The sequence below is a fragment of the Ciona intestinalis genome, chromosome 9 (assembly GCF_000224145.3).
Source record: "Ciona intestinalis chromosome 9, KH, whole genome shotgun sequence".
NCBI classification, from domain to species: Eukaryota; Metazoa; Chordata; class Ascidiacea; order Phlebobranchia; family Cionidae; genus Ciona; species Ciona intestinalis.
Window position 1 is genome coordinate 1,767,929 of NC_020174.2, and position 23,860 is coordinate 1,791,788.

Sequence of the window (23,860 nt, forward strand, 5' to 3'; positions counted from 1 at the left end):
AGAACAAGTGATGTAACAATTAAATGAAACATGTTCCAATTCCCAGCGAAAGAAAGTAATATTGAATGCAACGCCTGTTTTAGCACTTTCTGTCTGGGTGCGTGTTTGCGGAAAAGGGTCTGTCATTACAACAAAACAGCCCCCATGGTTTGCAGCAGTTTATTTATTTCATTATAAAAAAGTTTAAGAGTTATTAGCTTTTTATTTAAAATCAGATACAGGAACATTGCGCGCTCGTGTAATTTGACACCGGCTGTAATTCCATACGGGCAATTTCACTAACGTTGCGATTCGTTACTTGCGAAAGAGCAAATTCACAACGAACGAAAAATAATTAAAAAGGAAGCTACGCTGACTGTTCTCGTTATCTTCTCTTAGTAGCTTCACTTTTTTTCATTTTCAGTATTTTCGCTCTCGCGTGCAACATTATAGCAATAGCATATGAGGCTCGGCGCTCGGCCCAGATTTCAGCCGAGCGCCGAGCGTCAAAAAAGGAGACGCTCGGGCACGAGCTTTTGAGTTCGGGCTCGGCTCGGCACATCCCTAATATATATATATATATATATATAATATATTAAGTTCATTGTTATAAAACCCACATGCCCAAAATTTAAACTTCTCCACTACTATTGGTAACATACTTTTAGCTTTGGTCAGTATTTTTAGTCGCAATGTAAAAATCACATAATTTCACTTAATGATATTACTAAAAATAATAATAAAAAAAATATTACTAAAAATAATAATAAATAGGTGTTTAATCCAACTTTACGTAAGAAACGAGTAAAGTCCAAGTGTTTACGTCGAGCTATGCAACTTAATCAACCATTAGATAAAGTTAATGGATGTTATGTTAAGTTCCCAACTAACAGTGAACACCAAGGACATGCATTGGGTGAAGTAAGTTTTATCTGTTTGATTTTATATAACAGTTTAAAGCCTGGTGTAGTGACAACTAATAGTTTTAAATATATTATTACTTGCCAAATGAATAATTGTATGTAGGCTAAATATTATTGTGCTAATTGTATTAAAGTATGTATTTAATTTTTATTAAAGCTATAATAGTTTCGGGTTTGTTATAGAGGAGAAAACTTTCGTAAACTAAAGTCATATTAATGTTTTATTTTAGTCTGCAGGTAGTATGCAGCAAATGGATGCAGCAGTCATCAATAGAATTAAAATGTTGGTTGCCCAAGGAGTAAAATCTATACCACTAATTAAAGAGAATTTAAAAAAGTTTGTATTAGAAGAACTCTTTAAGGATAAACCACCTCCTGCATTGACCAATAGAAGATTTTTCCCAACAGATAAAAACATTAGAAACCATTGTTATTCCGCCGCTGTGAGGCTTGGTAAACAGTCAATACCAGATGATGAGTTTTTGCTTGAAACAGTTAAACCCGATATTTATAACAATAATATGGTCAATATTATTATTGAGTCAACAGAAGTTGTTGATACAAATCAAACTGCCCGCTTATTGGAGTTAGTTGACTTAATAAAAGATGCCATACATGGTGTTACTTCAGTGGATACTTTGGTTCAAGCAGAGGTTTTGTTGCAGCAAACATTACAACTTGTTCAAAGTTCCCATGAGAACACTGAAAGTACTTTATGCAACCAAACTGGTTCATTAAACAAGAAAAGAAAACTTCCAACTGACACTGAAAGTACTAATGATCAACAACTAAAACGTCGGAGGAGTGAAACTATTTTGAGAAATCGTTCAGATGAAGACAGATTACAGCAACCACTTGATATTCAAACAACATCCAGTGAATCTGGGAATGCAATTGTTCCTTATGTCATTGGTGGAAGTATTGAACATACCATGGAAGGTACATCTCTATCAAAAGTTTTGCTGGATATTAAAGTCAGTGATCCAAGCCAAGAATTATTAAAGATAGGACCTTATACAATTACATATGGACAATTGTTAACATTGGAATCAGAGTTGAGTATAACAGAATATGAATCTGCATTAGCGCATGATCATCACCTTACTATTGGATGGTTATCTGATGCCATTATCAACAGTTACTTATGGCAGTTATGTTCAAGTTATGATCATGTGATATATGCTGATACAAATATTGCTGAGGTTATGAAACATGGTGGGTCCATTGGTCAGTTATGGCAAAATGGTAATTTGAATGACAAAGCTTTGGCTTTTATTCCATGGAACCCTAGAGGTTTACATTGGGTTTTACTTGTGATTGACATCAAACAACACAAACTTTTATATTTGGATCCAAATCAATCTGATGATAATAATAGAAACAAGGATATGTATAAAGCAAAGTCTGTTATTGAAAAATCATTAATGAACAAATTCAACTTCTCTTTGTCTTCAATTGCCACAAATTCGAACAAAACTTCTCAAAATGATAATTTTAACTGCGGTGTGTACATATGCATGTATGCCCTATGGTTAACAAAGGGAATGAATCTAATACAACCTAATAAACCACATTTATATCGAAGACAAATATTCAACACTATAATCGGACATTGTTCACTTAGTGTTGAAAACAAAGACATTTGTAAAGTTTGTCAATTTGATGTTAAAGATAACATCAGCACTGCTTTAGAATGGGTTCAATGTTTTGCATGTAAACAATGGTATCATAGTCGTTGTGTTGGTCTGAGTGATGATCAAGTACTTTGTAATTTCAATTTTGTTTGCCCTGAAATATGTTACTGTTGAAATTCTATTTGTATCAAATAAAAGCAAAAGTAGTGAAATAGGGTGTCTGCATGTTTAGACTGAAATCAATGTATTAAACCATGTACACAGTGCACCCGCAATAGTTTTTGTACAAACACAAATATTTAAGAAGACATTAGATATGGTTCAAGCGGTTTGTGATATTTACATAAGCATAATTTTCAAGCAGTTTGTAATATTTACAAATTTATTCAGTGTGTATTAAGTCATGCAGCCTTTGGGGTAAAGGCATAATACACCAGACATATTATATCACAACTAAACATTAATTTAATAAGATTATTAGTATAGAAACATAATATAATATCAGCCTATGTACTTACCAGTCACTACTAAAATGCAGTTAATTTCTTTTAATTCAATAATGAGTCCAGCTGTTATCATAGTGAGGTCATTTGATTTTAAAAATTGGAACAAAAGTGTTTCTATTACTTTGATTCAATAACAAAAATCTAGCCTGTCTGTATGGGTGTAGGACCTCATAACGGTCTGATACAGTGTAAGCTTTATATGGAAGAAAAGTTTGCATCAGTTAAAGATTCAAGGAGGCACATGGATAAATAATATCAAAACATGTATAAAAACTTTGTTTTTATTTTGTAAAACAATAGAAACTTTTGGTAGTAACGTGCTTCTGGGTAAAGAAAAAATAGTAAGCAATTGATTATCACTTAAATCAAGACAACTACAATAATACCAAAGTTAACACGTCGAACATTGTTAACATACTAAGTTTGAGGTAGTGCTGGAATTTTTAACATCAAAACGACAAACTTTACAAATGTCTTTTGTTTTTAATACCAAGTGAGCAATGTCTAATTATAGTGTTGAATATTTGCCTTCGATATAAATGTGGTTTATTAGGTTGTATTAGATTCATTCCTTTTGTTAACCATAGGGCATACATGCATATGTACACACCACAGCCAAAATCATCGGTCTGGGAAGTTTTGCACAAATTTGTGGCAATTGAAGACAAAGAGAAGTTAAATTTGTTCCTTAATGATTTTCCAATAACAGATTTTGCTTTATACATATTCTTGTTTTTATTATTATCATCAGATTGATTTGGATCCAAATACAAAAGTTTGTGTTGTTTTATGTCAATCACAAGTAAAACCCAATGTAAACCTCTAGGGTTCCATGGAATAAAAGCCAAAGCTTTGTCATTCAAATTACCATTTTGCCATAACTGACTAACGGACCCACCATGTTTCATAACCTCAGCAATATTTGTATCAGCATATATCACATGATCATAACTTGAACATAACTGCCATAAGTAACTGTTAATAATGGCATCAGATAACCATCCAAAAGTAAGGTGATGATCATGCGCTGATGCAGATTCATATTCTGTTATACTCAACTCTGATTCCAATGTTAACAATTGTCCATATGTAATTGTATAAGGTCCTATCTTTAATAATTCTTGGTTTGGATCACTGACTTTAATATCCAGCACAACTTTTGATAGAGATGTACCTTGCATAGTATGTTCAATACTTTCACCAATGACATAAGGAACAATTGCATTCCCAGAATCACTACCAATGACATGAACAATTGCATTCCCAGAATCACTACCAATGACATGAACAATTGCATTCCCAGAATCACTGGATGTTGTTTGAATATCAAGTGGTTGCTGTAATCTGTCTTCATCTGAATGATTTCTCAAAATAGTTTCACTCCTGCGACGTTTTAGTTGTTGATCATTAGTACTTTCAGTGTCAGTTGGAAGTTTTCTTTTCTTGTTTAATGAACTAGTTTGGTTGCTTAAAGTACTTTCAGTGTTCTCATCGGAACTTTGAACAAGTTGTAATGTTTGCTGCAACAAAACCTCTGCTTGAACTAAAGTATCCACTAAAGTAACATCATGTATGGCATCTTTTATTAAGTCAACTAACTCGAATAAGCGGGCAGTTTGATTTGTGGCAATCACTCCCGTTGTGTTATTGCTTACATTGAGCAAATCAGACATGACCGGTTCAAGCACAAAATCCTCTTTAAGTATTACTTGTTTTTCAAGTTTCACAGCAACAGAGTAACATTTTCTGATGATTTTAAGGTTGGGAAATATCTTCTATTGGTCAGTGCAGGAGGTGGTTTACCCTTAAAAAGTTCTTCTAACACAAACTTTTTAAAATTTTCCTTAATTAGTGGTACGGATTTCTCTCCTTGAGCGACCAACATATTAATTCTGTTGATGACTGCTGCATCTAATTGTTCCACGTTACCTGCAGACTAAGACAAAACATTGATATAATTTGAATTTATAGTTATAAACCAAGAGTTTAACATAACATGCACTAACCTTCTCTAATGCTGGAGTACGTTGTACAGTTTGGCGTAAACCTTTATTTCTAATTTGTTTCTTAAATAAACGTGGATTGATCACCTGTGGTCAATGAAAAAACATAATTGGTAGGTTTTCAATTAGAAACAAATAAAAAAACTTTTCTACCTCTCCAAATGTATGACCACTGACCAGTGAGCATTTCAGTCTTCGGTAAAGATACTTTAATAAGTAATTCACTAACAAGGCTACTTGCACCAATTTTTAGACCCTCACGGATTATATGACATTTCTTCCCTTTTTGATTTGCATCTTGTTGAAGCAACTGTAGAAGTAAAAACTTGAATCATTGTTTTAGTTTTTCAACAGAAAATGACAAAATAGGTTTACCTTGTGTTCAAAAACATCATAATGTACTGAAAGTTTGTGTCCCAAAGTATTTCTGATTTCAAGAGATCTACAATTCTATTTACATGAAACATAAAAAGTAAACTAATGCAGCAACTTCAAGTTCTCACCTTTTTTTCTATCAGCATACAAAACAAACTTTGTAAGAGTGTCAGTTTCGAATTGTTTTATACATTTTTCAAGTTCCCCCACAGAGTGACACACTAGGTATAGGAATAATGTTTGTGAGAAATATGGTACAAAACTTTTTTTTTTATTGTTCTTACAATTTAAATAAGGCATTTAAAATGTAACTTTCAAACCATAACTTTGTTCAATAAAAAACCAGCATCAGATTCCAAAAGGAGGCATTTTACTTACACAAAGGTTAAAGGTCACTGGTTTTTACTTTATTAAGGCTAAAACACTAAGTTGTTTGCTTGTTATCTTACGTCCTATAAGTCCTGGTCTTATAAATCTAGTCCTAGCTATATATTTACGATCACCTTTTCCATCTCAGAACTCTTACTTGAAGTTTGATTGGGATTTCACCTAAAACACATGGCTATTAAATCTTACAATGTATACATTTTTTAATTAAAACATACAAATCGGAAATTACCCATACCTGCTTATAATGTGCAGCATGAAAAACTGGATGTTTTATTAAGTAAACAGTCTCATGAACAATTGGCATTTGCAGGGAAATAGCATCCCGTAAACCAATACTTGCTCTGTCTTTGATACTTTTCGTCACTCTGCCATTCAACTGATGTACCAAAGAAGATTTAAGTGCAAAATAGTAATTACAAATACGGTTCATTGTTCGATAAACTTGTCAGCCAAATCTGTTTTTCACCAATAGGTTGTTCTAGGTTAATACACAGCAACGTAAGTTTTAATGTGGTTAATTCAGCTATGGTAAACCAACCTTGTGGTGTGGGGATTTTTCTACTTTTAACATCGGTATCAATGCATTCGTATCACTTGATCCCCCAGTTTAAACGTTTCTTTCTCAACAGTAAAGTATGGTATGTTTGATTCATCACAATATACTTTTTTTTTCCAACTAACTGCAATAATTATTCTGTTTTAATTTGACTTTTTTAGGTTTTTCTTAACCACAATTATACAAACAAACATATAATGGCACAAAATCAATAAAGATATAAAAGGTACCAGCATGATTTTATTTTTAATATTTGGTCTTACTATATTTGTTTGAACGACAGTTTAGCAACTTTAATCCCAACGAGTCTGCAGTAACCCACATAAACATTTTGGCTTCTTCGTGCGAATTAAACCACTGAAAATAATAATATGAACAATGTTAAATATATGAGAATATTACATGGCCATTACTGGAGAAGCAACCATGGACTTTTGCTAGTTGTTACCGACCACATTTTTTTTCAAAATGTATAGTAAAAAATAGCAATAGTAGAGTAGGGAGAGAGGAACACCTTTACCCCATAATATCCAAATATCCTAATTGTCTTTTTCAATTAACAGCAGATTATGTGATTCATAAGGATACGGTTTTAAAATTATTTTCCTGATCTTGTTTACTTCAAAATGTCCCATCTTGCCCCACCTTACTATGATTAGTTTGTATTTCAGATTTTACATTTGTCTTGCAAACAAACAAAACTCAGGTAATCCTTTAGCTGGTGGCCACCTGAAATTTTGGGTTCAAAATGTTCTATAGCCCTCACTGATACCTGCTGTCTAATTTTTTTTTCAAAAAAGTCGGGCGTTCGTGTCGAAAATTAACTTTAAAAATGCGCAAAAACATGCTGTGTCACCGTAATTCGTCTGATTTGCGTAAGGTTAACGATCTATTACGTCACAATCGCGGTCTGTTACGTCACAATAGTGGTATATTACATACGTTATAAGACGGTATAGCCTTGTTTTTCCCCACTGTTTTAACGTAGGAATCAAACGTAACAATACGCATTCTATGACGTAATAATCCAACCTTGGTTTAATTCATAACGGCTGATGTGGAAAATACGGTGACGCAGCACGATTTCGCGCACTTTCAAAGTTAATTTTCGACACGAACGCCCGAGTTTTTTCAAAAAAAAATTATACAATGAGTATCAGTGAGACCTAAGGAACATTTTGAAACCAAAATTTCAGGTGGCCACCAGCTAAAGGATTACCCAAAATTCAAACCAACCTTGTTAACTACAGTTGTTTGTTGCTTTGATTTGACCTTCTTTAATGGTGGAGAATCCTTTAAAGCAATTGCACTAAAAAAGTATAAAAACTTAGAAAAAAGTCCCCAAACTTTGACTTACCTATTTTACCTTTCAGTAGTAGTATTTTGTATTTCTGCAGTCTTTGCATTCCTCGCATAACAGGCTGCTGCTGGAAACTTTGTATTTTCTTGAAATATTTCAATAATGACTTCTGTATTTGCTTTCGCCATTTCTATCCATTATTTGGTTGCATAAAATCTAATATCGAAAATCGTCGGTTAATGCCAAAGTTGGTTAATGCTAAATAAATTTCATATTCGCGCTTCAAGTAACCTTTGAACCTCGGGGTAAAAACAAACCAAAGTATAAACCGCAATTGCAGCTACAAAAACATAAACTTTCACCGTGCATTATTTCGGGACCGTGGAATACCAATACCAAACAGATGTTTACCGCACGGTAATGTAGAATAAAATAAGTAATTCGAGTCAAGTATTATAGTTTTCTAGATTAAAACTATTATTTGGGCGACTATGATCGGTGTAGCTTAATAATGGTTTTTGTCTGTTACACTTTAAAATAGATCAAAAATGGCGGTTAAAATTGTGTGCAGTATAACTTTATATTAGTATACATTTGGTAATGTATTCTAGTTTCGTTCGTAGTTTAACAAGTTCTTTAAAAATAAGTGAATTTTCTATACGGATTAATTTGATAAACGTATAGAATAGATACTGTTTAAGTTATAACCTGTATTGCTTATTGTATTTTATACATAAATCCAAATATGTGTGCAGATATAGCAATGGACAAACTGTCTTTGAATAGTGCTGCATCTTCAGATAACATTTCATCGGAATTTGAAGTAGTTTTGTCACAAACTTGTCATTCAGACAACTCAAACATTGAAACCGGTTTGAAGGTGAATTGCATTAATTGAATTCAATTAAAACATATTGTGATAGTTGGTGTGGCTACTTTGCACACTGACTGTGGTCTGTATAACAATATACATTGTGAAATATATTTTAAAAATCTTGCTTCTGTGACACTGTTGCATATTGTATATGTTGGTTGCCATTAAACTCATCATCATTGTTTTCGTACCTTTGTGATTGGCTGCCCTAGTTTCATCATGAAGGGCATTTAATCGTTGGTCCGGTTAGGGTCCCTAATAAACCTACGGGTTGCAAACGGACATGAAACAGTTGCAGATGTTTTGGTTATTTCCACCAGAAAAGCTCGTACTTTTATTAGGGACCAGTCGGGATATGTGAAAATAAAATTGAGTATGCATATTATTAAGATGCAACCGGGTGTATCCTAAACCTTAGATCCCTAGTTAATAAATCGGTTGCTGTGCTTTCTTATCTGTTTTTTTTTAAATTCACACACAAAAGTGGCATGACTAGTGACTACTGACCAAGAAAATCAATGCTGCTTAATGTGCCTGCCTTACTTTTACCCTGACCCCAACTCAAAACTTTAGGAGTTTTAAAGATAAAATGAAAGTAGAGATCCTTCATAAATGTTATTATACGAGTACAAGCGCGTATAAATAATTATAATGGTTTAATCAAGTCGTTTTAAAGTTTAAAAAAACTTTCCTGTCTGAAGTGCTGGTATTTAATTTTGGGCAATGCATCAAAATTGTTTTTTTTTTAGTTTAATGCAGTGTATGTGGTGCAGGGTTTGGATAGTAAGGGTCATTGCTCAAAAGGGTTAATTGCGCGTTTACGTAATATCTTAAGTATAAAACAATTCACAATCGTTGTCTTTTTTTATAAAATATGGTTGAAGTTTGTGTTTAACTGGATTTATTTATAAACAAACAACAAATATGACATGATACATATATAAAAAAGCAAGAATTAACAAAGAAATTATTTATATAAAATATATATATATATATATATATATATATATAGGTTAGTTAGAAACGCTCACTTAATGCCATTGTGCCATAGCCTATTTAATTAATTTTATCTTGTAGGATACAAAAAAATAATAATTCTTATTTATTTAAAATAAGTTGTTGCATAAGTTTATAAGCCTGTGTAAGTTGTTCCTGTTTCACCTTGCCATGTGCTTTCCTGTTTGCTATTTCCTTTTAAGTGAATTGTAACTCACTTAACCAGGAAGTGTTGGTGTGTAGTTAGCATACCAGTGATTGCAATATTATCACTGTGAGTCAAACGATGCCTAACCATTATTGATTTTGTATGCGTTGCAATGCTTTGTTAGTGTTGTTAGATTTTCAGTTAAACTAGCATGTTTTTCTTATTAGATTGCCGGTAATGGTAACGAAGATCAGTTAAAACAAACATTAGAAGAAGTTATGATCAGTAGTGATATTATTAACAGTGATCTGAAAGCACAAGGTAAGTGGGATTTTGTATAAAAGAAATTATATATATAAGTATATATAGTTTGATTTTAACCAATAGATTTAAATCTCGCTTAATCATTATTAATCACATTGCTTGGGGTAATAGGCCAATTTTGGCCCAAATTCTAGAACCGATGCCGTGCCACACTGTGAGACCTCATATTGCATAAGATTCTATTTGTTCCAAACAATAATTATTTAAAAATATATCGATTATTTGTCTCATCAGAAGAACAAGACACCTCCCATAATGAAACAAGACCAACCACATTAGGTGTTGAAACAGGTAAGATATAAACTAAAAACAACACATAGGTTGTTGTGTTTATGTTAGATATATGTTCACAGTATTTGATATGATATTGTATATATATATATGCAATTTTTTATAGGTATATATGTATACAATATTAATATATATATATTAGATGTTTTGAAAAGAGGTCCTTATGTACAATAAATAATTCATTAATTAAAATCTTGTCTCCCGATGCTTATCATTTAACTGAAGCAAACTTGCAAATTTCAATTATACAACATTATGGCTTACTTCATATTTATCATAAATAATAAATATCTTTATGTTTGTCTTTGTCATCAGTATATATATAGGCCTATACTTATAATATATATTATATAGGAAATAATTCCTGATACAAATAAAATTAGGGAATGTCCTGTGGAAACTTATTTCTCTACAATTTTATTTTACCATATTGAGAAGTCCATCAGTTTTTTTAATAAAAGCATTAATTAAGTGAATACTTGGGTATATCCATGTATGTGTAATGTTGTACAGTACTGTACAGACATTGTTTTGCTTGTATAAAGTTGCTAACTTTGTGCTCAAATTTTTTGAAATAAAAGTTTTGGAGTAATTTAATGCTTTAGTTCTAAATCCACAAAACTTGGTACATCTGGTTCTTCTATAAACATATTTTTTTTTATTTATTTACAATTTATTCCTTACAGCCACTGTACCATCCAAGGATAAGTTATCCCTGGAAGATGAAGATTGCATCTTATTTAACGGAGTTTATTATCTTGGATGCGCATCAGTAAATGCTCCAAGGAGCGAAATGGAAGCTCTTCGAACAATTTCTATCCTCCGTGCTCAACAAGATCCGGAGTCAAGTTACTTCCGGGAGTTCAATCTTCCAGGACAAAACGACACGGATGATAATCCTCTTCATAAACAGATTGAGGTTGTGCTCAGTGTTCCCAACAGAGCAGATGGAACAGTCAGGTGCAATATTTACCTAAAAATAAAATACAGCAGTTATTTATGTACAGTAGGGTGTGTAAGATGGGATAAGATGGGTTTCATTTTTCGGTTCGCAGTAAGCAAAGAATATTTATATACAGAATTATATTTCCGCATACTTATGACCCTCAAAGTGTTTGAAACACGGTGGGGAAATATGGGATTTAGTTGCTAAAAATGGTATTTCATCTTGCACTGTTATATCAGAATGCTTGCCCGAGCTGTCTTTATTGCAGTAAAGGCAGCTACAGTTGAGTTTTAAGGCGAATATTTTTTATGTCAACCCAACATTTAATATAATTTCCAGGTTACTTGAACCTGGAGTATCTGGAGTGATGACGTCATTTAAACTTTACACGATATTATTCTGCTGTCGTGGTGCTGATGATAGTGCTGAGAAAGATTGTTTTGCATTCACTGAATCCCATCAATCATCTGGAATATTTCAATGCCATGTGTTTCGATGTGAAGTCCATGAAGCTGTAAGTTGTTTGTTCTCTTTTTCTTTTCACTATAACACAGTGGTTAGACTTAGAGAATCTGGCTCCAACCCAGGGAATATGGGTTTGGCGCGAGGTGCTGCAGCTACTCTTGGTGTATGTGTCCTAGGGGAAAAATAAAAAACATTTCCATCAAGTTAAATATGCAATAACTCGTAAATTGGTATGAGGTGTATGATATAAAAAACACATGTTATAAAATCTGTGGTTGCCCGGCCACACAAAGATAAATGGACCACCTGTTTAAATTGTGTTACTCTATATCAAATATTTGTGGTGTGTTACCTCTGGCTGGGGTAAATGACTTGTGTATGTTCAGTGAGTTTTGAATCAATTCTGTTTTTTTTTGCTACCAGGTTCGTAAAGTGTTGTACAGTTTTGAACTTGCGTTTCGAAGTATTCCAAAAAGTCCTGTAAACACAGATGCAAAGTTATCTGCTGGTGCTCAACTGTTAAGAAGGTAAGATCTTCAAAAAAACTGTTAAAAGGTTTAAGAAGGGTAGAAATTGTATAAATTTTTGTTGTATAAAAACAACTTTAAATAAAGCTCTGTTTATGGTTACCTCACAAATGCAGCTTAATTTCTTACAGAAAAACGTTAAAAACTGTTCAAAATTGTTTATATCTAATGATTGCTGTTAAATTAAGTCAAAAATATTACAATTTTCTTTATGAAGTAAGCTATACAGCATGACACATACAGTAATAATTACAAATTTATTTACTTATGTTTGATAATAATTCAGACTAGTTGAAAGGTGTCAGCGAGTTTTTACCACCACTGGTTAGTTGTAGACAGGCATTCTTCTGCTGATAAGCTATCAATCAATAAATTTGCCGATGTCCGGCCATGCAAACTTTTGTTTCATAAGTGAAAGTGCAGACAAGAACACAAATAAACAGAAAGTGTCTCCACTTTTATATATGTACAGGCTTATGTATAAAAAAGAATGCAACAATCTGTACTAATTAGTCAGTTATGTTGTTACATTATAAATTTTTCTTGGTTACAATCTTACAAATCCCTTTAAAAAAGCATATAGTTACTGGCCCCTGGTATAGGCTGAGCTATTGTGTTCAATATAATCAAACAGTTTGATTCTCACTTCAGATTTTACTAAAGATTCTAAAAAAACATGTCTCCTATCCTCACAGCTTACCAATAGTGTTTGCATACTTTCATTTCAAGTGTCTACCACTGTTGATGACTGTCTTGTGTAAATATATTATACATATGCTGCTGCCATTGTGAGCGTGTTTGGGCAAGACACTTAACAAAAATTTCTCCAACCCAGTGGTCACTAGTGGGTTGTTTAAACTGGCAGCTATACAGAAAAACAATCACCCACAAAGTTACATACATGGTAACTCTTAAGCAGGCATGAGGCGTGTGAAACACCACATCCGTGTTATAACTTTTGTCATTTTCCTGACACACAATGATAAACGAGTTACATTTATACACCAGGTCACAAATACAGGAAGGCTTAGTGAGTGTCTCACCTGGAGAAGCAAGCATGAACACTTTATCACATGAAGTTGATGAAAACACATTTTGTTTCACCGTGACACTGGAAATTAAGTGAGAAATTGTTTTTATAGTTTGGTTTAAATCATGTATCATTTATAATTAATGTACAGCAGATGGTGTAACTGCTTTCTGTGGTATACATCTGGTGTTTGTATGCTATTTCTTCGGTAGTCGTAAGTTGTAGAACATACAATTAGACACAGAAATCTAAGAACGTTTTAGAAAAATTTGCTCAATGTAAAATGATAAAAAATGGTAAATTTATATATATAATGTATAGTTTTTGTTCAAAACAGTTTAAAAATACAAATAAAGCAAGTTAATATGCTTAGTACTTATATCTTTCTAAATACTTCATTATTTCCAGAGAGGACGACACAAAGGGTGGATATGCGACGGTTCCTTGGGATAAAACATCATCTTGCTTTAAATTACGTCACAATTTAATGAAACAAGTTATTGTCAAAGTAACACAAACCAGCAATGTGGAATTAACATTGGAAAGGTTGTTCAAGTTTAATTTCCGTTTGTTATAAATCTATAATCATACACTGTCTGTGACTAACATGGTATGAATAATGTATATCAACTTAGTGCATCACACACATTAGCAAATTACCGTGACTTTGTAATAAATTAATGTTTTCCGATAGTTTAAATCAAATTCAAAGGCTAAAATTCATAAAAGAAAAAATAATATGGTATGGCCTGTTTTTATAGTACCCCTACGCCAACATATTAAACATATATAAATATAATGTATGTTACGAATAATGTTGGCTAATAAACCTTATCATATGGAACTTTGTATAATTATAAAATGTCTATCCTTAACTGCCATTTATGCTAGTTGTTCTATATAGATAATGTGCTTGTGGAAGACCTGGGCTTTTGGCCAGATTTGGCCCATTTACCCAATTGGTATTTGTTATTGTTGTATTTATTTTTTATTTAACAGATGTTTTGGATTGTTACTTACACCTGGTCGTAATGTGAAACACAGCGACATGCATCTGCTTGATATGAACCACTCACCAGTTGAAGATGAACCATTAACTGGAACACGAACTGTCGTTGGTTTGTGGGATCCTTCGCATACACATTTTGCTTTGCTTAACACTGAAACACAAAAAGGTCACAAAAATATATTAGATCTACAAATTAACTTATTTATTTGCATGGCGGGATAGGGACAGTCTTTATATCACAGGTGTTTTGTTTAATACACCTTGCCCCCTTACAAGTTACCATTTTTGGGGGTATTTTTTAATTTTTAATGTATGGCTGACAACTGGGTTTGAGCAATTCCCATTACGTATTTTTGCCAAAAGACATAATATACGCTCCAAACATTTGGAAGTATTATTAAATGTAACCTATTTATCTCTGTGTGACGGGGCAATGACAGTTGTTATAACTTAAGTGTTCTGTTGTGTTAAATATCTGGTATGATAACTTTGTCCAAATACAGTGTCTATCAACTACATAAATATTACTTTTTTAAAAGTTAATTGATCCTACAGGTACTCGGGTGTTTCTGAGTGTTGCAGTTGACCTTGTAGTGCAAGAGATACAAGAACCTGTTCGATTTCTTATTGAAACAAAGGCAAGAATTTTTCCACAGAATGAAAAGTTTTGGTATTTCGGGAAAAAAATCCTCCACGAACAATTTTTCCTGAAACTGAAAGAGGTGAGTGGTTTGTTTATAAGTTGAAACATACAAAAAAACTGTTGCTCATAGGTATACTACACATGTTTTAAATAACAGCTTATCTGCCATTTAGGAGCTTACCAACGTCCTAAACTGTCATGAAGGCGAATTGTAAAGAGTGTCGAAACGTTGGTATGCAAATAAATACCAAAGCTGTTTTACAAAACAAGTGTTATAAGTTAAATAGTTTCTAACGTAATTTACTTTTACTAAATTAGTTAAGGACCCTTTATCTTTTGTTGATTTTGAATGACCCTTTATTTCCCACATATCTATTATGTAGTGCTTTCACATTACTATGCTAAAATTACTTCTGTGTTACTCTCACCTATAATACATAGCATGGTAACTGTTTATTAAATTATAGTTTGTTTGGGAACATAACAGCTGTGTAAACTACCCTGTGTAATGCAAATAATGTATAAAGCAATAATGAATACGATTATATAATTCTGTTAATACATTCTTTACTACCAAATGGGACAATAAAACAAAAAACTGTCCTGTCCCAACCTAGCATATCAGTAAACAAAATAAATTATCAAATTTTAATCTCAAGGCTTCTTAAACTAGGAGTCCGGAGAGTATACCAATGTCTAGTACTACAAATAATATACTATTAATCATGAAAGGTTGCGGAAAATTTTAGAATAAAAAAGGGGTTGCGAGCAAAACATTTTTATTAAATAGCCTCGACGATCTTTTTTTAACGGTCTTGAAATATCCCAGCTTGCCACTAAGAAAGTGAACAAACCAATGTATGAAGTGGAATGTATTGAAAGTGAAACATGGAGGAGTAAATGGTCTTCATCCACGGAGCAACATCCACCTCTGGATCGAGCTCTTTGTTCCTCCTCACCTCAAGATGAGGAAGATGATGATGGTAAGATGGATCAGGAAATCATTTTATCATTTAATCCAAAATTTTATCAACGGTTGGAATTTTTAATGGTTAGCATTCCTGAACCCAGAGGTTACAAAGCTCATTACTGCTACCAAGTAACATTTATGTTTTTTTATTTTACTTGTGTGTTCCACAAGGCGTCCCAGAAGTCGCTTAGATGCAAACTCTGTCAATTTTTTATGAAAATACGTTTAATATCAATTTTTCAAATCATAATTCTATTTGTGGATTTTCTTGTATCGAAGCAATTTTACAAAATTTAAATATTAGATTGCATTTAGTTTGGTTATAATTTATAAAAAACAATAAATATTTTAGACACAGATGAACCATTGCTTAGTGGTTCTGGTGAAGTAAGCAAGGAATGCACCGAGCGTGTGTTGCATGACTGGGGGGATGCCCTTGCAAGATGGCGCGCTGATCTTAGTCGTCGACCTACTGGTTTGCGGACACTTATACGAGCAGGTATACCCGATGCATTAAGAGGGGAGGTGTGGCAGTTACTTGCCGGTTGCCATGACAATCAGAGGATGTTGGAAAAATACAGAGTCTTGATAACTAAGGTTTGTTTTCAATTAATTTTATGCTTGGTTAAGATACAAACATATTTATTAGGTTTAGTAAAGCGTTTCTTAACCATTTGCTTTATTATGAAAATAATTTTTTATTGTTTAAATTTTTAATCTCCAATTTGTAGCTATCACCTTCAATTGTCATAATTATCTTTTAAGCCAAGTATGCAAATTGACGGCTTACAAAAGTAACTTAAATTTACCAAAACTGCTGCCCTCTAAAAAAATATGGCAATTATAAAACATGTGGTATTATAGTTGGCTGCCACAGTATACACCTAAGGATAGCTTTAACAATTGAAAAATTAAAAATAAAGTTAATATGTATTTACTACAGGACTCGCCCCAAGAAAACATCATACAGCGAGACATACATCGAACTTTTCCTGCAAATGATTATTTCAAAACAACTGGTGGATCAGGACAAGATTCACTTTACAGAATCACTAAAGCTTACTCAGTGTTTGATCATGAGGTTGGATATTGTCAAGGACTTTCTTTTCTTGCTGCTGCCCTGCTACTACATGTAAGTTGTTGATATATTTTTTTATTATATATTCCATATGAGTGAAGTCCTACAGTGAGGGAGCCAGCGGTCAGGGATTTATAACACAGTTGGCCTATTACTCCAACATATATATTGTAGATATATATTCTATATGAGTGAAGTCCTACAGGGAGGCAAAGGGTCTCTTGAGTGAAAGTAGACATCATTATTTTAAATATATGTATTCGTTTAATTGCATTAACAATTAAATTTTCAACGAAGTTTTTTATATTATTCTATTTTTCGCATATAATGTTAAAAAAACTACCGTTTAGTTTTTCTTGGTTGTTTTTATGTTGTTCTGCTTACTGTATTTGAAAAATTGCTGTTCCATTTAAATGTATTTATAAGCAGTCTGTGTTTTAAAGTTATAAGCCAAATCTGGACTAAATTCTACGTTCTCTAACAAGGACTTCATCAGTATAGAACAGGAATAATTTTTACTTTTTGACCGCAGATGCCAGAAGAACAAGCGTTCTGTGTTCTTATCAAAATAATGTACGATAACAAGATGAGAGATTTATTTAAAAACGGATTCGAAACTTTACATTTAAAGTTTTATCAACTTGATCGTTGTATTGAGGTAAGAGGTGTAATTATGTGGTGCATAAGGTGTGTTAGACAGAACACTCGTGTTCCAACAATGGTTTATAGTGGTGCAACTTTATAACACATATGTGCTGTTTCATACACACCATGCCCACTTACATGTTTCACCTATATAACTGTGTTTTTAATGTTTTTTTTCTCTTGCTACGATTTTTGACAAAGTTTGGGCCCACTGGGTTGCAGTAATCGACGTCCACACAATGGTGACAGCATCAAGTCTCAAACCCAGGAATCTCTAGTTATTTTTTGTTTCGCTTAAACTACTGGATTAGACCATTGTGTTTTTGTTGTGCAAACTAACAAAATAATTTTCCTATTTTTACAGGAATTGATGCCAAACCTACATGATCATTTTAAACAACTGGGAATTGAATGCCACATGTTTTCAAGCCAGTGGTTTCTTACTTTGTTTACAGCTAAGTTTCCACTCAGTATGGTATACCAAGTTGTGGATGTGTTTCTTAGCGAGGTAAGAAGAAAAGTTTGTTATTATTTAGTGTTCGGATTTCGGTTTATTTTACAATATGGTCTACAGCACATTTTTTATGTATAGTGTTAACAGTGCTGCACCTGAATTCAATCTTTTTTATTTAACTTTTAGTAGTAACAAACCAACAATTTCAAAAACGTAATATATATATATGTATATACAAATAGGTCAATCTCAATGTAAATAGCAAAGCACAACAACATCTAAGCATAACTGGAAATGTCCATTAACTGTCTTGCCCAAGAACGCATACATTTATGTGATTCGAACTTTCTAGCATCAGACTCAGTAGCCCTTCCCTTGGTTACATTACATGTGCCTAACCACTTAGCCACTGCATTGGTTGATTTCCATCATTAGTTTTCATACTGTGTTCTTTTACCAGGGTGAACCAGTTGTGTTCCGTGTTGCGCTTGGTCTTCTACACTGTAGCAGGATGGAGTTGCTTGCTTTGGATTTTGAGGGCGTTCTTAAATACTTCCGCGTTCAACTTCCTAAGAAATATCGAAACGAGGAACATACAAAACTTCTTATTCAAACTGCTGTCAATCTAAAGGTAACATGGGATCTGTATATGGGGATAGGGTGTGTTAAATATCTCTCAGGCACAAATCCAAGATCCTCTGGTGTGCCTAACCAATCCATAGAACCTACGCATATAGATTACAATAAGATATTGTGTAGTAGACCATTAACACATTGCATACCATGTGTGTAACACATTGTATCTAATAATAGGTTTGTTTATTTTTGTTGTATATTTTTAAATATTGGCAGTTTTTTCTTAAACTACCTTTTACTAACCTGAATTTTTGTATTTACCGGTAAATATATTAAATGCAAAATTTATGGTGATTATTTTGATTAAAATTTAAATTGGTTTCTTTTAGTTGAAGAAAATGAAGAAATATGAGAAAGATTATCAACTTGAGAAGGAGAGGTTAGCATTGGAGGAAGATCCTTTGATTAGAATTGAGGTAAATGTTGTTTATTATCACTTGTGTGTTGTATATCAGTTATTCACAAACTGTGGACATAAATCCCCTTTGTTCCTGGCACCTGGCTTTACGTTTTTAAACATAATGTTTTAAAAATAATTTCTGTAGTAATACTTGTAGATTGTTAATACCAAATATTGTAAACAGAAAGAAAACAAACGTTTAATGGAAGGAAACTTGCGACTTGAACTTGAAAATGATGATCTTGCAAGGGAACTCGTAACTAATCGAGTAACTCTTGGTACTCAACTTGAAAAGGTAAGTTGGGTTTTGTATTTTGTTAGTTACATTGATAACCAGTGATGCCAGTGATAAATATCACCAGTGATGCCAGTGATAAATATTACAAGTGATACCAGCGATAAATATTACTATTGGTGCCAGTGATAAATATCACCAGTGTTGCCAGTGATAAATATCACCAGTGTTGCCAGTGATAAATATCACCAGTGATGCCAGTGATAAATATTACAAGTGATGCTAGTGATAAATATTACCAGCGGTGCCAGTAATAAATATCACCAGTGTGCCAGTGATGACCATCACCAGTGTTGCCAGTGATAAATATCACCAGTGATGCCAGTGATAAATATCCCCCCTTTAGACGATGGAACACGCTGACAACCTCCAATGTGACCTAAGTGCCGCCATTGAAGATTTACGAACAAATCGCAACAAAGTTTGCGAATTAAACGATGAAAATCAAAGACTTGTTGTTGAAGCAGCTCAGGTTAGTTCATAATGTTCAATATTTGTTTATTTGACATCATTTATATATTAAGTTGGGTACGTTTAAAGTTTATAAGACAATAATTTCTGGTCAGTTTTTGTAAAACCTTATGATAAATTACCTTTAATGATTGAAGGAAAAGATCACTCTAATCCAGTCTTGCATAATTTTTAATTGGCTATATAAGTGACCACATTGGTCGTATCAGTTGGTTCTTATTATAACACTCACCATACACAGGTTAAAGAGATGTGTAGAAAGGAAATGGACAGACAAGCAACTGAGATTGAAGCAAAGTCAAAGATTGTGGCAGATTATAAAACTATTTGTTCACAATTAAGTTTAAGAATCGAAAATATGCAAATTATTCATAAAGAAGAAGTGGAAGCTGTTAAGATGGTGGGTTGATTTCATACATATCAATTTTTTAGGTTTTAGCAAAATTGGTGGTGACAATAATGTTGCAAATGCAATATACTTTGTCTTATTCGTATAGACACCTAACAGCAGGGTAAAATCTTAGGTGACATTGTTAAAATGTAGCTACACTCATAAAAACATAGGATACCTCATTGATTAATGTAGTAAATGCAATATACGTTGCCTTGCTTGTATGTATAGACAAATAGCTATTTTTAAAATTGGGTGTTAAAACAGGATTTTACTCTTTTTCATAATTTAATTTACATATTGCTGATTGTTACAGAATAAAGAAAATGTTCCTTCGACAAAACTGACGCAGTCGGACAAGGACCAACAACATAAAAATGAAAAAGAAAAATTGGAAAAACAAATTCGAGAACTTGAATTACAACTTGCGCAAACTAAACTAAAACTTGTTGAATCCGAATGCAGAGTGCAGGTGAATATTTCTATTAAATGAAGTTGTTCTAATGTCTTATTAGGGCATAAAGATTAGGTTTGCTACTATTCAGTAATCAGTATATTGATTTTTTGGATCTTTTTGTTACAGAAAGTTTCATAAATTGAATAAATGTCACTTAGTTATTTCAGCCTACTGGTGTTATAATATAGGTGTTCTGTTTCATACACGTTATGTTCGTTTTTGAGTTGTACCGCCTATGTAACTTTGTTTGTGATTAAAATTATTGTTAATTAGTAAAACTATTGCATTGCAACTAAGACTATGCCACTCAATTTAAGAAGATCTGTGTTAACACAAATTAAAATATTTACCATTTTTTATATTTACCAATGAATAACCAAATAAATTATATTAATATAAACGGAATATACAATTACTATTTCTATTTCATTCTAATCGTGCACAGTAGCAGGTGTTTAAAACAAGACACTTGTTTTGTAACGACTATCATTGCCCCACAGCGCAAGGTTAAAACCAAGCATCATATTTTATTCATTAATCCCATATATAAATACAGGATGTGGAACACCAGTTAGCATCAAGCACTAAGGAGTTACAAGCATCCAAAAACACTTGGTTCCAGAAAACTCTGTCCACGTTAACGACACGAAAAACTGATTCCTCCAACATTCCATCGCCTACAGCGACATCTGGTGCGAGTTTTGCAGCGGAAAATATTAACGTTCCAAAACGTCAAACTGTTCCCTAGGATTTTTACATAATTCCTTGTGTTTTATGTGAAATTGCTAATTGCTGTCCCACCATATTTACTGTGCAATGATGTAACTACACTTCACATATATATATCATTTTAAAATTCTTGTAGTTTTATAAATTTTCTCTATTTTTATTTTCCTATTATAAAAGAATGTACAAACGGACTGAACTTTTTCGAGTAAAATTTCAAACCGGATATTCAAATTCCCCACCTCAACATTCGATGTTGCATGTTGTTATGACGTCACATGCCCTACGTATTATGACATCATACACGACAACGTACTGTGCTATGTTATGACGTCATTGTAAAATCCCTAAGTCATGAAGCGAAAAAATTTAAACGAATTGAAGCATTTTTTTGGAAGCTTTTGAACACTGTCGTTTTTTTTTGAGTGATTAGTTTTAAAACAATAAAGGTCCTTAAATCAGCCACGAGAGGCGCTGCATGTTACCATCTTCTTGTTGTCTATTATTTGTGTGTTGTTGTATTCCGTTGTTCCGAACAATAAAACGTCACTTACATCTGATAAACGAGTAATGGCTCAGTGGTTGGGCGGGTTTCATCATATCCCGGATTGTGAGTGTTCTGACTAAACTAAACCACCGAACTAACGTTAATCTTACTCCAACTTATAGTACTGTGGGGGAAGATGGAATACCGTTAGTATCTAAATCTCTAGTACGGCGGGGGAAGATGGGACACCTGTTCATTTTATTTTCCCGTCCCAATTGGTAGTAAACAAAGAACATTTGAGCCTTAAGAAATTATAAAACTGTATCTTTACGACTCCCGACTCCCATAGACCGTTGTTAATTGTTTAAAACTTGATTAGAATGTTTGGATATTATGTACTATAAAAGATGTTCCGTCTTCCCCCACCCTACTATATACTCTTTGTTTACTCCCAAATGGAACGAGAAAAAAAGAATAAAGCATGTCCCATATTACCCCACCCTACTGCACTTACCAAACCTAACCAAACTTAGGTCTAACTTCAAATTAAATCTCATTAACCAGAGAAAGTGACCTACTTAAAGTCAGCACTTTCTCCGTTTTTTAAATCTTTTGAAGTCGTGACATCACAGTAACTGTCTCATGGCTCAGCTCTGTTGGTTACCATGGGAAAATAGACACGATGAGATCAGACTTTGTTTGGTCTGCTTGCCACGCTACACTGCAATGTCAAACCTAGTCGACAAAACAACTTTCTGTGTTCCAAACCACAAGCGTCCGGTTTAACATAAATTATTCGTTCTTAATATGTATAAGAAGATTACTACGATTTTCCGTGCTGGTCGTATTCAGTACAGTTTAATTAGTTACGGAACGTATGTCTAATAAGCATTACGTTAAAATGCCAATCGCTTTATTTCTGTTGGGTAAGCGGACTCTCGCTGTTTATTTCATGGACAGCTGCAGAATGTTACGCGGTGAGGGAAAAATTTTTGCGGCAGATTTTTCGGCAAATGACGTCTAGAGATGAATGAACGCACAGTGTGTTTAACCAAGCGTAACTTAGACCCGGCCATGCCACTGGCGCATCGTTCAAAATTTCAAGTTGCGAAAAAACGCCAAGTTTGCTGCCGGCGCAAAGTTTTTGGCTCGAACCTGCGTCTTTTCATGGGCCGTGTTAGTAGGCGGTTAGTAATATTGTTTCACTCAGGAGAACAGGTTGTCTATTGCTATTTGAGAAGCGATGACAAGATAGCTTGACTGGCAGGAAATCACAATATTTCTGTTTGTTCTTGAGTAGGAGTTACTTTGTATATATTTATAACGACAGGTACACGGTTTGTTTTGCGTATTATCTGTAGATATTTTGCGTATAATCTGTAGATAGACAGTATTTTAACAATATGCAAATTACCGGTTACATTAATTGGAAACCAACTAATCTATCTCTTTAATCCGTGTTTAATTTAAAGTTTTGTTGGTTTGTTTGAAGTTCTGCGTTCTAATTATCGATTTGTTTAATTCGCACTTTCTCGAACTAAATCGGTCTGTTGCGCAACAAAAGGTAATTGTCTCCCTTCGAAACTGCTGGCGACGCTCGCTGCACCTAGACAGCAATAAAGCTTCCGCAGATGCATACACCGCTGGGTTTCTTTCAGCAAAAGCGGGCCCGCCAGTGCAGGCGACATCAGCCGCTTAAAACAATTAAAACGTCGCGCTCAGACAATTAACTGCGGCTCGTAACTCCTCAAAGCGTATCGCATTTGTTCATTCGAATTAGTCGGTTTCTATGAAGCGCTCAAGTGTTATTGTTCATATTCGAATTCGTATGAAATATAGAACAGGTCTCGTTTGTTTACTCTTGCCAGTTTAGTTGCCAGATTTGGCTCATTGCGAGACATCTGTGATGGTTTAGAAGCAAATTTCAGCTG

The 23,860-nt window shown here is 33.5% G+C and overlaps 3 protein-coding genes and 1 long non-coding RNA gene across 24 annotated transcripts in view; 2 read left to right on the forward strand and 2 right to left on the reverse strand.

Moving 5' to 3' along the window:
• The window catches only part of LOC100185158, a 4,963-nt gene extending 2,215 nt beyond the window's left edge, over nucleotides 1-2,748 (forward strand). The window contains exons 5-6 of one of the 2 annotated variants that reach the window (XM_002131384.5): nucleotides 754-900; nucleotides 1,133-2,748. In XM_002131384.5, coding sequence (XP_002131420.3) covers nucleotides 754-900; nucleotides 1,133-2,710 — 1,725 coding nt within the window. In that variant the 3' untranslated portion in view covers nucleotides 2,711-2,748. The remainder of the gene's footprint in view (nucleotides 1-753; nucleotides 901-1,132) is intronic. The other variant, XM_026836083.1, reaches the window with a different exon arrangement.
• Nucleotides 1-22,006, forward strand: part of LOC100178082 (rab GTPase-activating protein 1-like) — a 29,850-nt gene extending 7,844 nt beyond the window's left edge. Inside the window, exons 1-23 of one of the 2 annotated variants that reach the window (XM_002131251.5) lie at nucleotides 7,963-8,083; nucleotides 8,422-8,546; nucleotides 9,912-10,005; nucleotides 10,243-10,299; nucleotides 10,986-11,259; nucleotides 11,585-11,759; nucleotides 12,134-12,237; nucleotides 13,246-13,359; nucleotides 13,676-13,813; nucleotides 14,267-14,442; nucleotides 14,832-14,998; nucleotides 15,749-15,902; nucleotides 16,242-16,486; nucleotides 16,833-17,021; nucleotides 17,500-17,625; nucleotides 17,977-18,120; nucleotides 18,527-18,697; nucleotides 19,032-19,118; nucleotides 19,287-19,397; nucleotides 19,744-19,869; nucleotides 20,110-20,268; nucleotides 20,576-20,731; nucleotides 21,273-22,006. In XM_002131251.5, the coding sequence (XP_002131287.1) occupies nucleotides 8,430-8,546; nucleotides 9,912-10,005; nucleotides 10,243-10,299; nucleotides 10,986-11,259; nucleotides 11,585-11,759; nucleotides 12,134-12,237; nucleotides 13,246-13,359; nucleotides 13,676-13,813; nucleotides 14,267-14,442; nucleotides 14,832-14,998; nucleotides 15,749-15,902; nucleotides 16,242-16,486; nucleotides 16,833-17,021; nucleotides 17,500-17,625; nucleotides 17,977-18,120; nucleotides 18,527-18,697; nucleotides 19,032-19,118; nucleotides 19,287-19,397; nucleotides 19,744-19,869; nucleotides 20,110-20,268; nucleotides 20,576-20,731; nucleotides 21,273-21,464 (3,276 nt within the window). In that variant the 5' untranslated portion in view covers nucleotides 7,963-8,083; nucleotides 8,422-8,429 and the 3' untranslated portion in view covers nucleotides 21,465-22,006. Of the gene's footprint in view, nucleotides 1-7,962; nucleotides 8,084-8,421; nucleotides 8,547-9,911; nucleotides 10,006-10,242; nucleotides 10,300-10,985; nucleotides 11,260-11,584; nucleotides 11,760-12,133; nucleotides 12,238-13,245; nucleotides 13,360-13,675; nucleotides 13,814-14,266; nucleotides 14,443-14,831; nucleotides 14,999-15,748; nucleotides 15,903-16,241; nucleotides 16,487-16,832; nucleotides 17,022-17,499; nucleotides 17,626-17,976; nucleotides 18,121-18,526; nucleotides 18,698-19,031; nucleotides 19,119-19,286; nucleotides 19,398-19,743; nucleotides 19,870-20,109; nucleotides 20,269-20,575; nucleotides 20,732-21,272 lie in introns of those variants that run through there. The other variant, XM_026836082.1, reaches the window with a different exon arrangement.
• On the reverse strand, nucleotides 3,109-7,954 carry LOC101243210. Of its 19 annotated transcripts, none has more exons than XM_026836087.1 (11): nucleotides 7,733-7,954; nucleotides 7,603-7,675; nucleotides 6,630-6,723; nucleotides 6,349-6,490; nucleotides 6,046-6,288; nucleotides 5,924-5,969; nucleotides 5,549-5,641; nucleotides 5,421-5,487; nucleotides 5,199-5,355; nucleotides 5,049-5,132; nucleotides 3,109-4,978 (listed from the first exon to the last, which is right to left on the reverse strand). In XM_026836087.1, exon 11 carries the CDS (start codon nucleotides 4,713-4,715, stop codon nucleotides 3,507-3,509), a length of 1,209 nt encoding a protein of 402 aa, XP_026691888.1. In that variant the 5' UTR covers nucleotides 4,716-4,978; nucleotides 5,049-5,132; nucleotides 5,199-5,355; nucleotides 5,421-5,487; nucleotides 5,549-5,641; nucleotides 5,924-5,969; nucleotides 6,046-6,288; nucleotides 6,349-6,490; nucleotides 6,630-6,723; nucleotides 7,603-7,675; nucleotides 7,733-7,954; the 3' UTR covers nucleotides 3,109-3,506. The 19 variants fall into 19 exon arrangements, with proteins under 19 accessions (XP_026691888.1, XP_026691894.1, XP_026691886.1 ...); XM_026836093.1 differs by having other exon boundaries at nucleotides 5,199-5,370; XM_026836085.1 differs by having other exon boundaries at nucleotides 5,421-5,495.
• On the reverse strand, nucleotides 11,039-12,188 carry LOC113474554. Its single transcript, XR_003396224.1, has 3 exons — nucleotides 12,063-12,188; nucleotides 11,596-11,882; nucleotides 11,039-11,272 (listed from the first exon to the last, which is right to left on the reverse strand). It is a non-coding gene; the product is annotated as an uncharacterized LOC113474554 (long non-coding RNA).
• Nucleotides 22,007-23,860: the final 1,854 nt, after the last annotated feature.

Coding starts and splice junctions, on each gene's coding strand:
- LOC101243210 (XM_009861280.3), bottom strand. CDS start 4,715: ATGTCTGATTTGCTCAATGTAAGCAATAACACAACGGGAGTGATTGCC.